Below are 14974 nucleotides of genomic sequence, written 5' to 3'. Positions count from 1 at the left end.
TAAGAGGTTTCTACCCATATTTAGAAGTAGTCTCTCTTCACAGCCTCCCCCCACATTGACAATGGTACAGTCCACCGTTCGCGCGAAAAGGGCTAATGGGCGTGGTAATCTATAAGAACCTGATAAGAGTCTGCCCCTACCATAGAAAGGGCCTAGTAACGTGTGTGTGTGTGTGTGTGTGTGTGTGTGTGTGTGTGTGTGTGTGTGTGTGTGTGTGTGTGTGTGTGTGTGTGTGTGTGTGTGTGTGTGTGTGTGTGTATATTATAGAAAGCTACAGTGAATTTACCAGTTTGGTCTGTTGGTTTCTTTGCATCTGCCCTGGAATTGTAGACACAAATGCTTTTGTATTATTAACAACATACTCCATGAGATCGTGTATGTCACTGGTACCCTCCTGGCTAAATAAAGGATACATAAAATAAACATAAACAGACTTTTAGCAGTGGTGAAATCTCACTATGTATTTTCACCATCAATTTTGAGGTAGGCTACTTGTACTTTTATGTACTTTATTTCCATTTATGCTGTTATTATCTACACCATTTCAGAGGCAAACACATTATCCGTTTTAATCCATTGCATGTATGTAGAGTTTACAGTTATAAGTTACTTTGCAGGGAAAGATTTTACATCAGTTTCTAAAAGAAATTGTGTTGATTTAGCCAGTATTTAGTTAGAGCTGCAATTAGCAATTAGTTTCATGGTCAATTCATCTGTCAACGATTTTATGAACTAATAGTGTAGTCTATGTATGTTAAAATATTAGAAACAAAATGCAAATCACAATTTGTCAGAGCCCATGGTGACCTGATACATGAAACTGCCTATTACATAAGATAACAGTAAACACGGATGGTTATTCTGCTGCTTAATTAATATTTTTTCTTATGATACTTCAAATACATTGCTGAAACATACTTGTATGTATAATTACTTGTATTGGAGTATTTGCACATTGTAATAGGCCTATCACTATTTTTTTAGTAAAATATCTCTATTTTTTCTACACTGACTTTCAGGCATTGCCTAATCTTTTGAGAGGATTTTCTGCTGGTGAAAGTTAAAACATTATTTTTGATGGACTCAAGTTTCCTGGATCCATGGGTGCCATATTTTGTATTTGGCCAGGTTCAGCAACCTACAGGAGTCTTCACCAGTTGTCTGGCAACTACTCAAAGCAAGAATTACCTCAGCACATGTTTTGTATGGAACATTGTATTGAACAAATCAAATGTGATAGTAAGCTTCAGAGGTATACAGGCCTATTTGGTTATCGTTGGACAGAGCCAGGCTAGCCGTTTCCCCAGTCTTTAGGCTGAGCTAGGATAGAAGACTGCTGGCTGTAACTTTTAGGCCAAAAACTTTAGGCTCAATATTTTCCTAGCACAATTGTACTCCTAGCAGTATGCAGAGAGCTTTGAGATACCTTCAATTTGGAAAATGAAAATATAGCCTACAGACAATATATAGTTAAAACCAGGGGAAGGGAGCCTTGATCTATGACCTGATTATTTTTTTTAAAGCCTGGCTATGACCCAAATACTTACTGTCACTTGTTTTAATTTCCAAGGGCACTCTGCCAGATTGACAATCACACACCACCTGCATCACCGTCTATGTATTCTGTTTGTCTCACCTCCTTCATTACTACTTTCATTACTGTTGTTTAGTTGTCAGAAGCCTGCTGGGTAAAATACACATCAGGATGACTGCAAAATAATAGTGGTTAGCAGCGTCAGGAAACCATATTGCTACACCCCGGGTCCAAACCAACGCTAACCAGACCTCCACACACACACACACACACACACACACACACACACACACACACACACACACACACACACACACACACACACACACAGCACATGGCAGGGAGTGCTTACCACTTCTAATCACAGTTCATGCCAGCTGGATTCAGCAGAGATGAGACAAAGGCAGCTGTTTACACATTGCAAAACTGTTCTGCCTTTCCCTCCACTGCAACTATAAACTCTTTAGCTTAAAGTCCACAATTAGTCTTTCAAATTGAAATGGTCTCCTCTCCATCTCTTCCTCCTTCTCTCATTTCCTCTCGCTGCTCGACTCTTGTTATGTCCCTCGCCCTCTATAACGATCCTCCTGTTTTGGGTCATTTCAGGGATATACAATTTAAACTTTTAATACTGTTGCATTTGATCTGTTTGCATGAGTCAACAGTATAGGGAAAGATTATGTGCACTTTACATCCATCGAGTTAATTCCCAAAAACGCTTCAGTGAAATAAAACTGGCAAGGTGTAAGTGGTTGTTCACCTTTTTTTAAATGTGATCAACTTTGTGTTTTAGTTATACTTTTGGGGGAAGTATTTTTGGTCCCTCTTGCATCGAAAGCAAATAATCATTAACCTTTTATGAAATGCTGAACAAGTCAGGGATGTGATGTGGGCAGTGATTAAGAGGTCTGGAACCAGGCTTCATGCTCCCACTTTTAGACTCATTCAGTCATTCACATGAGTTGAGTTAGTGCCATGTGACGTGATACTGTATGTTCAGAAAGTAACAATACAGAGAAGTTAATCATCAGTACTCAAGTCAACATGCGGGGAACTTATAACGCAGAGATATTTTGAAGCATTTCCTCTTCAGTTTTCATACTGTTGTTATTTAAGGTTTATCAGAACTGATTACTGTTTTATACATTTTTGAGATGTGCATATAAAATGGATTAAGTAGTTATAATTTTGTCAAACCGTTAAACCTGTGTTGTTCCCAGATTTAATACACGCACACACACACACGCACACACACACACACACACACATACACAGTGGATGATGGACAGCTGGTGCAAAACACCAATTCGGTATCTGGTATATTTTATTATCATATTATTTATTTTGAGAGTATTAAAAAGTAGTGGAAATATTCCCTTTGATCAACCACGAGTTACGTGTGAATTTCCAACACTCGTGATAATAAAGGTTATTAACAGTAACCAGGTTCAATCAGACATATGTGACATCTCAGTTACTAAGGACAGTTTGTGCGAGATGCACAAACAAAGGGAAAAGTACATGAACATTGGTCGTCGTTCCATTTCAGCGCTCCAGGATAGTTGGTCTGGACACAGTGTTCATATCCTTTGATGTGGTCTGGCTGTCCATTGCTCCAATAGACAAAGTTGACAGCAGATCCATCAGACCACATCCATGTTCCTTCTTTGTGAATGTCACTCAGTCCATACCAGGTCACTCCCTCAACAGGGTCAAAGTTCTTGATCAGGGATTTGACAAAATTCTGTTCCTCCAGACTGTGGATTGACACCAGGTTGGCTCCCTCTGACACACAGTAGAACTCTGCATCAGCCCAGGTCATGTCTGTGGCAACGTACTTGTAGCAGCGGTTGTTGAAGCTGTACCAGAACATGGGACAGTTGGCCCTCTGTAGCTTCACTTGATGGTCATCAGAAGGAGACACAGCACCCAGAGCCAGACCAAACAAGAAGAGGAACAGAAGCATGTTGGTGTCTCTCTGTCACAGGAGCAGGATGAGGGTTGTTGTGTTGGTTGGAGTTGATCTGCACCGTTGGATATGATGGAGACAGGTGACAGGCTGCTTTCTTATAGAGGCTTCAGAGAGGGTGTTTTCACTGTTGGCATGATATTATTGGTCAGCTGAAGTTGGCGAACACTTTCAGCAACTATCTGAAGATAAGCCGAAATAAAACGACAAACTCACCTGGAGATGTCACGTACAAATCATAATTTATTCAAATGATTTCTCAAGGTTTTCATTTTTAATTTCCTCCCCGATAAAGACCATCTGAGGTAAAGAGCTGTACGTGGGTTTAATTAATGAAATGATGACAAACACTTCTTTTATACTTTTTTGCACTTTACAAAAAAAGACAACTTTAGAAAGACAACAAGCTCATCCAGAGGTGTCACATAAAAATGACAATTTATTAATTTCAGTCAAATGTTGACATAGTAAAACGCTGCTTTAGAAAAGACATGTGGCTTCAGCTGTCAGAAGGTTGAGGGGACACGAGGGGAGACGTATTGCTTTGAGACTGACCAATTTTTCATTTACAACTGATAATTAATAACATACCAAACATGGGCATATATGTATATCAACAATATTACAATAGTACAAAGCCTTCAATGTTTCCTATCTTGCATTGTGAACTTTGTGTTTTTTGTTTTAACCTGCAAACAGGTTTTAAACAACATTGCTTTAAACAAACGTAACTTTACAGTCATGACTACGGCTGATGAAACACTAAATACACCTTCCTGTTGGTTTCCTGTCCGCTACAGCATCTGACACCAGAGGAAAGAGAAGAGCGTCATCTCACCCACTTGCTCTTCTGCTGCTCTCAAGTGGCCACAAAACAGAACTACAAGTACTTTTACATTCCAGCTTCAAACCACAAACTTGTCTTCTCAAGAATGAACTGACACATTGTTGAACCTCATATTAAGTTGTGTCGTCTCAAAATAGAATACACAGAATGTATGAATATTACTTATAATCTTGGATGGTTTGTCTAATACTGTGAACAAAAATAACTCTTGAGAAGCAAAGATCTCAACACTAACATGTATAGCTGCAAAAAACATTTACCGTACAATAAACTGACTTCTATAGTCTTCAGAATTTACACTCATTTCATATAAATTACTTAGATGGCTCAAGTAAGTTATCAGCATGGGTTGCCTTAACCGGGTCCTTAAAACTGGCTACATTTCAATTCAGGGAAGTATTGGTGACAAGAGATAAGAGTCTGTTTTAAGTGTTTTAATGCAGAGACAAGGACACAGCTGCTCATCAGATGGTTATTGTTTAAAATTGGGTCTTTAGCACAACTCTACAGTCTATATGCTGCAGGGTCATGTAACATTCACCTCTGAAGAGTGAATGTGTCTATATTATTTATTATTATTATCTATTGTAACAAAAACAAAGTCAAATGAGAAAGATGTGTGAGGAATGATTTGATAAAAAATGAATCTGGAATCTAAAATGAAAACAAATCAATAACTCAAATGATTTAGTTTGCTCTTTGGACCAAGTCCTTTTATTTCGGCACCTAGCGCTTCATTGGAACACCACTAAATTACTCTTATTACTACAGTGAGTTAGGTTTTTCATGGATCCAGTGAAATAATTCACATTTTCTTGTGAAGAAATGCAGCGTAGATTTATGAGAGTCTGAGGTGCCGTCATTAGATGGCAGTTAAGAACTGACTGGACCTTAACAATTATTGCTTTAAAATTGTCGTTGGTGATGCATAGAGAGTTGAAATATGTGGCTTTGTTTTTTTTAAATTAGGAGATTATCAAAAAGGTGTGGAAATAGTCTCTTTGATCAACCACAGGAGTTACATGTGTGAATGTCCAGCATCAAAATTAAGGTTAGTGAAACAAAGTCTACCCAAACACACACGTGAACATTTGTATCTTTATTGTAGAGGCCAAAATGCATGTCAGCAGAGCAACAAGTGAACAGTGACCAGGTTCAATCAGACATATGTAACATCTCAGTTGCGAGATGCACAAACAGAGGGATAAGTACGTGAACATGTGTCGTCATTCCATTTCAGCTCTTTAGGATAGTTGGTCTGGACACAGTGTTCATTTCCTTTGGTGTTGTCTGGCATTCCACTGCTCCAATAAACAAAGTTGACAGCAGATCCATCAGACCACATCCATGTTCCTTCTTTGTGGATGTCACTCAGTCCATACCAGGTCAGTCCCTCAACAGGGTCAAAGTTCTTGATCAGGGATTTGACAAAATTCTGTTCCTCCAGACTGTGGATTGACACCAGGTTGGCTCCCTGTGACACACAGTAGATCTCTGCATCAGCCCAGGTCACACGTGTGGCAACGTACTTGTAGCAGCGGCCGTTGAAGCTGTACGAGAACATGGGACAGTTGGCCCTCTGTAGCTTCACTTGATGGTCATCAGAAGGAGACACAGCACCCAGAGCCAGAACAAACAAGAAGAGGAACAGCAGCATGTTGGTGTCAGAGTCTCCGTCTATAACGTGATGTGAACTGTTGCACGTTATCAAGAATCTTAAGGAGACAGTTGAAAGGCCACTTTCTTTTATATGCTTCAGAGAGGGTGTCTGCAATGTTGGTGTGATACCATTGGTCAAATGCACTTGGCAACTTACTATCTGAACATAAGACAACAAAAACACATTAAACATTATTATCATCAAGCAATCTCTACTAATCATTGATAGAGTTATATGACAAAGTACCCCGTGACGTGAGTCATATTCTGCCTGACCTTGAACGAGATATGAAGCATTAACTTGTCTCATTTAGAATAGGATTTATTTTTGCTTAAAGTTCCCTCAGTGACACAACAAGAGTGCATCCTCTCCACTCAAGAAGATGATCTCTTCCATTTCAACAGCGCTGAACCCAAACACAGTATAGGTGAGTCTACTACGACAGGCCCGTTTGGATATATTATACCTCCTCTGTCTTTTAGCAGCTGTGAGGTTTATGTAACAATTCAGGGTTGTTTCCTTTATCATATGAACTTTCAGAAATATTTCCACTATTTCTTTATGTTTTCTTTGAGATGTATATTACATACGTTGGACAGACCTGTCTGGGTAATACATTACATTTTATAAATGTTTTCACCCATCCATGAAATGGGCAGATCAATTAATCTAATAAGACTTTCTTGACATCTTGAAGTATTCTGTATAGATTGAGCCTTTATAGCTTTCTAATATTACAGTTATCCATAAGTACAAACATCCAGAGGTACAGTAGACCAAGACAAATGAAGTCAGGATAGTTCAATATATTCTCGCCATATCCAATTATATATCGATATCCAATCATCACAGCCATGTATTATCAGAATCAATGTGACATCCTGACAAGGAACCAAATAACTGACTAATTGACATTAAGGCTGGTCTAGATTCATGAGGACAGTAATAAACAGTAAGACATCTGCATTAAACTCAGTGTTTTATAGAATAGATCTTATTCGGGTTCCTGCTGTGGCTCCTAATGGATTCAGGAAGCAGTTCAATAACTAGCATGAAAATCAGAAGGGATCCAGCGTCTCACAGACGGGTTGATCTCCCCAACAAGAACTGTGATGATCATATTTTTTCTGATCTGGACATCACAGGGGCATTAGAATTGTAACATACATTTATGCACAAGGACCAGATGCACTGTGTTTAGTGTTTGTAGCGAAATGCTAATTAACACCTGTCCACATATGCCATTAACGAGTACGCTGGCCTTGGGTTGATAAAACATCAGCTTAATCCAGCTAATAAAACCCTCCCCAAGACCATCAGTACTACTGATCAAAGAGCTTCTCAGCATCAAGTGAAATGATCAGACCTTGCACTTTATACATGTTTATGTTGAATGCCACCCAAGTTTCTCTGTGAGGGGTCTGATCTGCTACACGTGATCATTGACCAGACGTCATTCCAGGGCTAATTTAAGGACATTCAATTCTGTGGTAAAAAAAAAGAAAATACAGTGATCCCTAAACAAACCACTGATCTATGCTGCAGGACTCAGACATTTCTTACTGAGAGATATATAGAATCATATTTACAGTACAATGTAGAATTATCATCTATCCAAACTAAAATAAAGTCCAATGAGAAATGCATGAGTAGTGTTCGGATAAATATGAACCTGAACACCAAAATGAAAAATAAAAGACAACAGTCACTCAATAGTTGTTGAACTCTGCACCTTCAGGAGAGCAGTTTATATTTATATAGATTTATGGAATCATAACAAATGCTTATAAAGATTATCCTAGTATCAAACAATGGGCCGGAGATAAAACAGAAACTTTATAGACTATCCCTCCATGACACAGGCACTTAGCTCAACGGGCAAGTGATTGATCATAGATCCATAAAGCAGTCGTCATTCCCTTTTATTTTTGCCCTGAGATTTACTTTGGGGAAAAGCTCTAAACTCTCTTGATACCACCAATACGTTCACCATCATACAATCCCTTGTGTTCATGATTAGAGTTATAAGGAACTGTTGTATCCATATTGTTAACAGTTAGATTCTTATTTTGCTAAATCTATATTTTCTTTGGCTAAATAAGGAAAAACGTATTCAAAATGTTTATAAATATTTCCTTTTACCCACAATTTAAATGACCTGTGTTAGTGTCAAACATTCATGAAAATGAAGATTAATGAAATTACTTCTGTGCACACTTTTGTATCTTTATTGTTCAGGCTCAATGCATAACAACAGAGCAACAGGTGGAAAGTCACAGAGTTCAATCAGACATAACCTTTTTAGTTACTAAGGACAAATTGTGCGAGATGCACAAACAAAAGTATGTTCATGAGAACATGGTATATCATTCCATCTCAATTCTGGGCCAAAGTTGTAATGAACACAGTGTTCAACTCCTGCAAGGTTGTTTGGTTCCCCTCCATGCCAAAAGACAAATTTGACGGCAGACCCATCAGACCACATCCATCTGCCTTCTTTCTGAGTGTCGCTGAGTCCGATCCAGGTCCTCCCCTCAGCAGGGTCAAAGTTCTTGATCAGGAAATTGATGAAATTATGTTCCTCCAGACTGTGGATTGACACCAGGTTGGCTCCCTCTGACACACAGTAGAGCTCTGCATCAGCCCAGGTCATACGTGTGGAAACGTACTTGTAGCAGCGGCCGTTGAAGCTGTACGAGAACATGGGACAGTTGGCCCTCTGTAGCTTCACTTGATGGTCATCAGAAGGAGACACAGCACCCAGAGCCAGACCAAACAAGAAGAGGAACAGCAGCATGTTGGTGTCAGAGTCTCCGTCTATAACGTGATGTGAACTGTTGCACGTTATCAAGAATCTTAAGGAGATAGTTGAAAGGCCACTTTCTTTTATATGCTTCAGAGAGGGTGTCTGCAATGTTGGTGTGATACCATTGGCCAAATGCACTTGGCAACTTACTATCTGAACATAAGCCAACAAAAACACATCAAACATTATTATCATCAAGCAATCCTTACTAATCATTGATAGAGTTATATGACAAAGTACCCCGTGACGTGAGTCATATTCTGCCTGACCTTGAACGAGATATGAAGCATTAACTTGTCTCATTTAGAATAGGATTTATTTTTGCTTAAAGTTCCCTCAGTGACACAACAAGAGTGCATCCTCTCCACTCAAGAAGATGATCTCTTCCATTTCAACAGCGCTGAACCCAAACACAGTATAGGTGAGTCTACTACGACAGGCCCGTTTGGATATATTATACCTCCTCTGTCTTTTAGCAGCTGTGAGGATCATGTAACAATTCAGGGTTGTTTCCTTTATCATATGAACTTTCAGAAATATTTCCACTATTTCTTTATGTTTTCTTTGAGATGTATATCACATACGTTGGACAGACCTGTCTGGGTAATACATTACATTTTCTAAATGTTTTCACCCATCCATGAAATGGGCAGATCAATTAATCTAATAAGACTTTCTTGACATCTTGAAGTATTCTGTGTAAATTGAGCCTTTATAGCTTTCTAATATTACAGTTATCCATAAGTACAAACATCCAGAGGTACAGTAGACCAAGACAAATGATGTCAGGATAGTTCAATATATTCTCGCCATATCCAATTATATATCGATATCCAATCATCACAGCCATGTATTATCAGAATCAATGTGACATCCCGACAAGGAACCAAATAACTGACTAATTGACATTAATGCTGGTCTAGATTCATGAGGACAGTAATAAACAGTAAGACATCTGCATTGAGCTCAGTGTTTCATAGAATAGATCTTATTCGGGTTCCTGCTGTGGCTCCTAATGGATTCAGGAAGCAGTTCAATAACTAGCATGAAAATCAGAAGGGAAACAGCGTCTCACAGACGGGTTGATCTCCCCAACAAGAACTGTGATGATCATATTTTTTTCTGATCTGGACATCACAGTGGTATTAGAATTGTAACATCCATTTATGCACAAGGACCAGATGCACTGTGTTTAGTGTTTGTAGTGAAACGCTAATTAACACCTGTCCACATATGCCATTAACGAGTACGCTGGCCTTGGGTTGATAAAACATCAGCTTAATCCAGCTAATAAAACCCTCCCCAAGACCATCAGTACTACTGATCAAAGAGCTTCTCAGCATCAAGTGAAATGATCAGACCTTGCACTTTATAAATGTTTATGTTGAATGCCACCCAAGTTTCTCTGTGAGGGGTCTGATCTGCTACACGTGAACGTTGAACAGACGTCATTCCAGGGCTAATTTAAGGACATTCAATTCTGTGGTAAAAAAAAAGAAAATACAGTGATCCCTAAACAAACCACTGATCTATGCTGCAGGACTCAGACATTTCTTACTGAGCGATATATAGAATTATTTGTACAGTACAATGTAGAATTATCATCTATCCAAACTAAAATAAAGTCCAATGAGAAATGCATGAGTAGTGTTCGGATAAATATGAACCTGAACACCAAAATGAAAAATAAAAGACAACAGTCACTCAATAGTTGTTGAACTCTGCACCTTCAGGAGAGCAGTTTATATTTATATAGATTTATGGAATCATAACAAATGCTTATAAAGATTATCCTAGTATCAAACAATGGGCCGGAGATAAAACAGAAACTTTATAGACTATCCCTCCATGACACAGGCACTTAGCTCAACGGGCAAGTGATTGATCATAGACCCATAAAGCAGTCGTCATTCCCTTTTATTTTTGCCCTGAGATTTACTTTGGGGAAAAGCTCTAAACTCTCTTGATACCACCAATACGTTCACCATCATACAATCCCTTGTGTTCATGATTAGAGTTATAAGGAACTGTTGTATCCATATTGTTAACAGTTAGATTCTTATTTTGCTAAATCTATATTTTCTTTGGCTAAATAAGGAAAAACGTATTCAAAATGTTTATAAATATTTCCTTTTACCCACAATTTAAATGACCTGTGTTAGTGTCAAACATTCATGAAAATGAAGATTAATGAAATTACTTCTGTGCACACTTTTGTATCTTTATTGTTCAGGCTCAATGCATAACAACAGAGCAACAGGTGGAAAGTCACAGAGTTCAATCAGACATAACCTTTTTAGTTACTAAGGACAAATTGTGCGAGATGCACAAACAAAAGTATGTTCATGAGAACATGGTATATCATTCCATCTCAATTCTGGGCCAAAGTTGTAATGAACACAGTGTTCAACTCCTGCAAGGTTGTTTGGTTCCCCTCCATGCCAAAAGACAAATTTGACGGCAGACCCATCAGACCACATCCATCTGCCTTCTTTCTGAGTGTCGCTGAGTCCGATCCAGGTCCTCCCCTCAGCAGGGTCAAAGTTCTTGATCAGGAAATTGATGAAATTATGTTCCTCCAGACTGTGGATTGACACCAGGTTGGCTCCCTCTGACACACAGTAGAGCTCTGCATCAGCCCAGGTCATACGTGTGGAAACGTACTTGTAGCAGCGGCCGTTGAAGCTGTACGAGAACATGGGACAGTTGGCCCTCTGTAGCTTCACTTGATGGTCATCAGAAGGAGACACAGCACCCAGAGCCAGACCAAACAAGAAGAGGAACAGCAGCATGTTGGTGTCAGAGTCTCCGTCTATAACGTGATGTGAACTGTTGCACGTTATCAAGAATCTTAAGGAGATAGTTGAAAGGCCACTTTCTTTTATATGCTTCAGAGAGGGTGTCTGCAATGTTGGTGTGATACCATTGGCCAAATGCACTTGGCAACTTACTATCTGAACATAAGCCAACAAAAACACATCAAACATTATTATCATCAAGCAATCCTTACTAATCATTGATAGAGTTATATGACAAAGTACCCCGTGACGTGAGTCATATTCTGCCTGACCTTGAACGAGATATGAAGCATTAACTTGTCTCATTTAGAATAGGATTTATTTTTGCTTAAAGTTCCCTCAGTGACACAACAAGAGTGCATCCTCTCCACTCAAGAAGATGATCTCTTCCATTTCAACAGCGCTGAACCCAAACACAGTATAGGTGAGTCTACTACGACAGGCCCGTTTGGATATATTATACCTCCTCTGTCTTTTAGCAGCTGTGAGGATCATGTAACAATTCAGGGTTGTTTCCTTTATCATATGAACTTTCAGAAATATTTCCACTATTTCTTTATGTTTTCTTTGAGATGTATATCACATACGTTGGACAGACCTGTCTGGGTAATACATTACATTTTCTAAATGTTTTCACCCATCCATGAAATGGGCAGATCAATTAATCTAATAAGACTTTCTTGACATCTTGAAGTATTCTGTGTAAATTGAGCCTTTATAGCTTTCTAATATTACAGTTATCCATAAGTACAAACATCCAGAGGTACAGTAGACCAAGACAAATGATGTCAGGATAGTTCAATATATTCTCGCCATATCCAATTATATATCGATATCCAATCATCACAGCCATGTATTATCAGAATCAATGTGACATCCCGACAAGGAACCAAATAACTGACTAATTGACATTAATGCTGGTCTAGATTCATGAGGACAGTAATAAACAGTAAGACATCTGCATTGAGCTCAGTGTTTTATAGAATAGATCTTATTCGGGTTCCTGCTGTGGCTCCTAATGGATTCAGTAAGCAGTTCAATAACTAGCATGAAAATCAGAAGGGAAACAGCGTCTCACAGACGGGTTGATCTCCCCAACAAGAACTGTGATGATCATATTTTTTTCTGATCTGGACATCACAGTGGTATTAGAATTGTAACATCCATTTATGCACAAGGACCAGATGCACTGTGTTTAGTGTTTGTAGTGAAACGCTAATTAACACCTGTCCACATATGCCATTAACGAGTACGCTGGCCTTGGGTTGATAAAACATCAGCTTAATCCAGCTAATAAAACCCTCCCCAAGACCATCAGTACTACTGATCAAAGAGCTTCTCAGCATCAAGTGAAATGATCAGACCTTGCACTTTATAAATGTTTATGTTGAATGCCACCCAAGTTTCTCTGTGAGGGGTCTGATCTGCTACACGTGAACGTTGAACAGACGTCATTCCAGGGCTAATTTAAGGACATTCAATTCTGTGGTAAAAAAAAAGAAAATACAGTGATCCCTAAACAAACCACTGATCTATGCTGCAGGACTCAGACATTTCTTACTGAGCGATATATAGAATTATTTGTACAGTACAATGTAGAATTATCATCTATCCAAACTAAAATAAAGTCCAATGAGAAATGCATGAGTAGTGTTCGGATAAATATGAACCTGAACACCAAAATGAAAAATAAAAGACAACAGTCACTCAATAGTTGTTGAACTCTGCACCTTCAGGAGAGCAGTTTATATTTATATAGATTTATGGAATCATAACAAATGCTTATAAAGATTATCCTAGTATCAAACAATGGGCCGGAGATAAAACAGAAACTTTATAGACTATCCCTCCATGACACAGGCACTTAGCTCAACGGGCAAGTGATTGATCATAGATCCATAAAGCAGTCGTCATTCCCTTTTATTTTTGCCCTGAGATTTACTTTGGGGAAAAGCTCTAAACTCTCTTGATACCACCAATACGTTCACCATCATACAATCCCTTGTGTTCATGATTAGAGTTATAAGGAACTGTTGTATCCATATTGTTAACAGTTAGATTCTTATTTTGCTAAATCTATATTTTCTTTGGCTAAATAAGGAAAAACGTATTCAAAATGTTTATAAATATTTCCTTTTACCCACAATTTAAATGACCTGTGTTAGTGTCAAACATTCATGAAAATGAAGATTAATGAAATTACTTCTGTGCACACTTTTGTATCTTTATTGTTCAGGCTCAATGCATAACAACAGAGCAACAGGTGGAAAGTCACAGAGTTCAATCAGACATAACCTTTTTAGTTACTAAGGACAAATTGTGCGAGATGCACAAACAAAAGTATGTTCATGAGAACATGGTATATCATTCCATCTCAATTCTGGGCCAAAGTTGTAATGAACACAGTGTTCAACTCCTGCAACGTTGTTTGGTTCCCCTCCATGCCAAAAGACAAATTTGACGGCAGACCCATCAGACCACATCCATCTGCCTTCTTTCTGAGTGTCGCTGAGTCCGATCCAGGTCCTCCCCTCAGCAGGGTCAAAGTTCTTGATCAGGAAATTGATGAAATTATGTTCCTCCAGACTGTGGATTGACACCAGGTTGGCTCCCTCTGACACACAGTAGAGCTCTGCATCAGCCCAGGTCATACGTGTGGAAACGTACTTGTAGCAGCGGCCGTTGAAGCTGTACGAGAACATGGGACAGTTGGCCCTCTGTAGCTTCACTTGATGGTCATCAGAAGGAGACACAGCACCCAGAGCCAGACCAAACAAGAAGAGGAACAGCAGCATGTTGGTGTCAGAGTCTCCGTCTATAACGTGATGTGAACTGTTGCACGTTATCAAGAATCTTAAGGAGATAGTTGAAAGGCCACTTTCTTTTATATGCTTCAGAGAGGGTGTCTGCAATGTTGGTGTGATACCATTGGCCAAATGCACTTGGCAACTTACTATCTGAACATAAGCCAACAAAAACACATCAAACATTATTATCATCAAGCAATCCTTACTAATCATTGATAGAGTTATATGACAAAGTACCCCGTGACGTGAGTCATATTCTGCCTGACCTTGAACGAGATATGAAGCATTAACTTGTCTCATTTAGAATAGGATTTATTTTTGCTTAAAGTTCCCTCAGTGACACAACAAGAGTGCATCCTCTCCACTCAAGAAGATGATCTCTTCCATTTCAACAGCGCTGAACCCAAACACAGTATAGGTGAGTCTACTACGACAGGCCCGTTTGGATATATTATACCTCCTCTGTCTTTTAGCAGCTGTGAGGTTCATGTAACAATTCAGGGTTGTTTCCTTTATCATATGAACTTTCAGAAATATTTCCACTATTTCTTTA

At 38.9% G+C, this 14974-nt stretch overlaps 5 protein-coding genes across 5 annotated transcripts; all 5 read right to left on the bottom strand.

Moving 5' to 3' along the window:
- Positions 1–3011: 3011 nt before the first annotated feature.
- LOC142965423 (galactose-specific lectin nattectin-like) lies at positions 3012–3500 on the bottom strand. Its single transcript, XM_076106354.1, has one exon. The coding sequence runs from the start codon at positions 3498–3500 to the stop codon at positions 3012–3014; it is 489 nt and encodes a 162-aa protein (XP_075962469.1).
- Positions 3501–5527: 2027 nt separating this feature from the next.
- On the bottom strand, positions 5528–6007 carry LOC142965232 (ladderlectin-like). The gene has a single exon (XM_076106034.1). The coding sequence runs from the start codon at positions 6005–6007 to the stop codon at positions 5528–5530; it is 480 nt and encodes a 159-aa protein (XP_075962149.1).
- A 2311-nt stretch (positions 6008–8318) lies between these two features.
- LOC142965437 (ladderlectin-like) lies at positions 8319–8807 on the bottom strand. The gene has a single exon (XM_076106366.1). The coding sequence runs from the start codon at positions 8805–8807 to the stop codon at positions 8319–8321; it is 489 nt and encodes a 162-aa protein (XP_075962481.1).
- Positions 8808–11119: 2312 nt separating this feature from the next.
- Positions 11120–11608, bottom strand: LOC142965438 (ladderlectin-like). Its single transcript, XM_076106367.1, has one exon. It carries the CDS (start codon positions 11606–11608, stop codon positions 11120–11122), a length of 489 nt encoding a protein of 162 aa, XP_075962482.1.
- Positions 11609–13920: 2312 nt separating this feature from the next.
- LOC142965446 (C-type lection lectoxin-Enh3-like) lies at positions 13921–14409 on the bottom strand. The gene has a single exon (XM_076106374.1). It carries the CDS (start codon positions 14407–14409, stop codon positions 13921–13923), a length of 489 nt encoding a protein of 162 aa, XP_075962489.1.
- Positions 14410–14974: the final 565 nt, after the last annotated feature.

Source organism: Anarhichas minor, unplaced genomic scaffold (assembly GCF_050575085.1).
Source record: "Anarhichas minor isolate MPS153535 unplaced genomic scaffold, ASM5057508v1 ptg000033l, whole genome shotgun sequence".
Taxonomy (NCBI): domain Eukaryota; kingdom Metazoa; phylum Chordata; class Actinopteri; order Perciformes; family Anarhichadidae; genus Anarhichas; species Anarhichas minor.
This window is presented reverse-complemented; position numbering and strand designations above follow the sequence as displayed.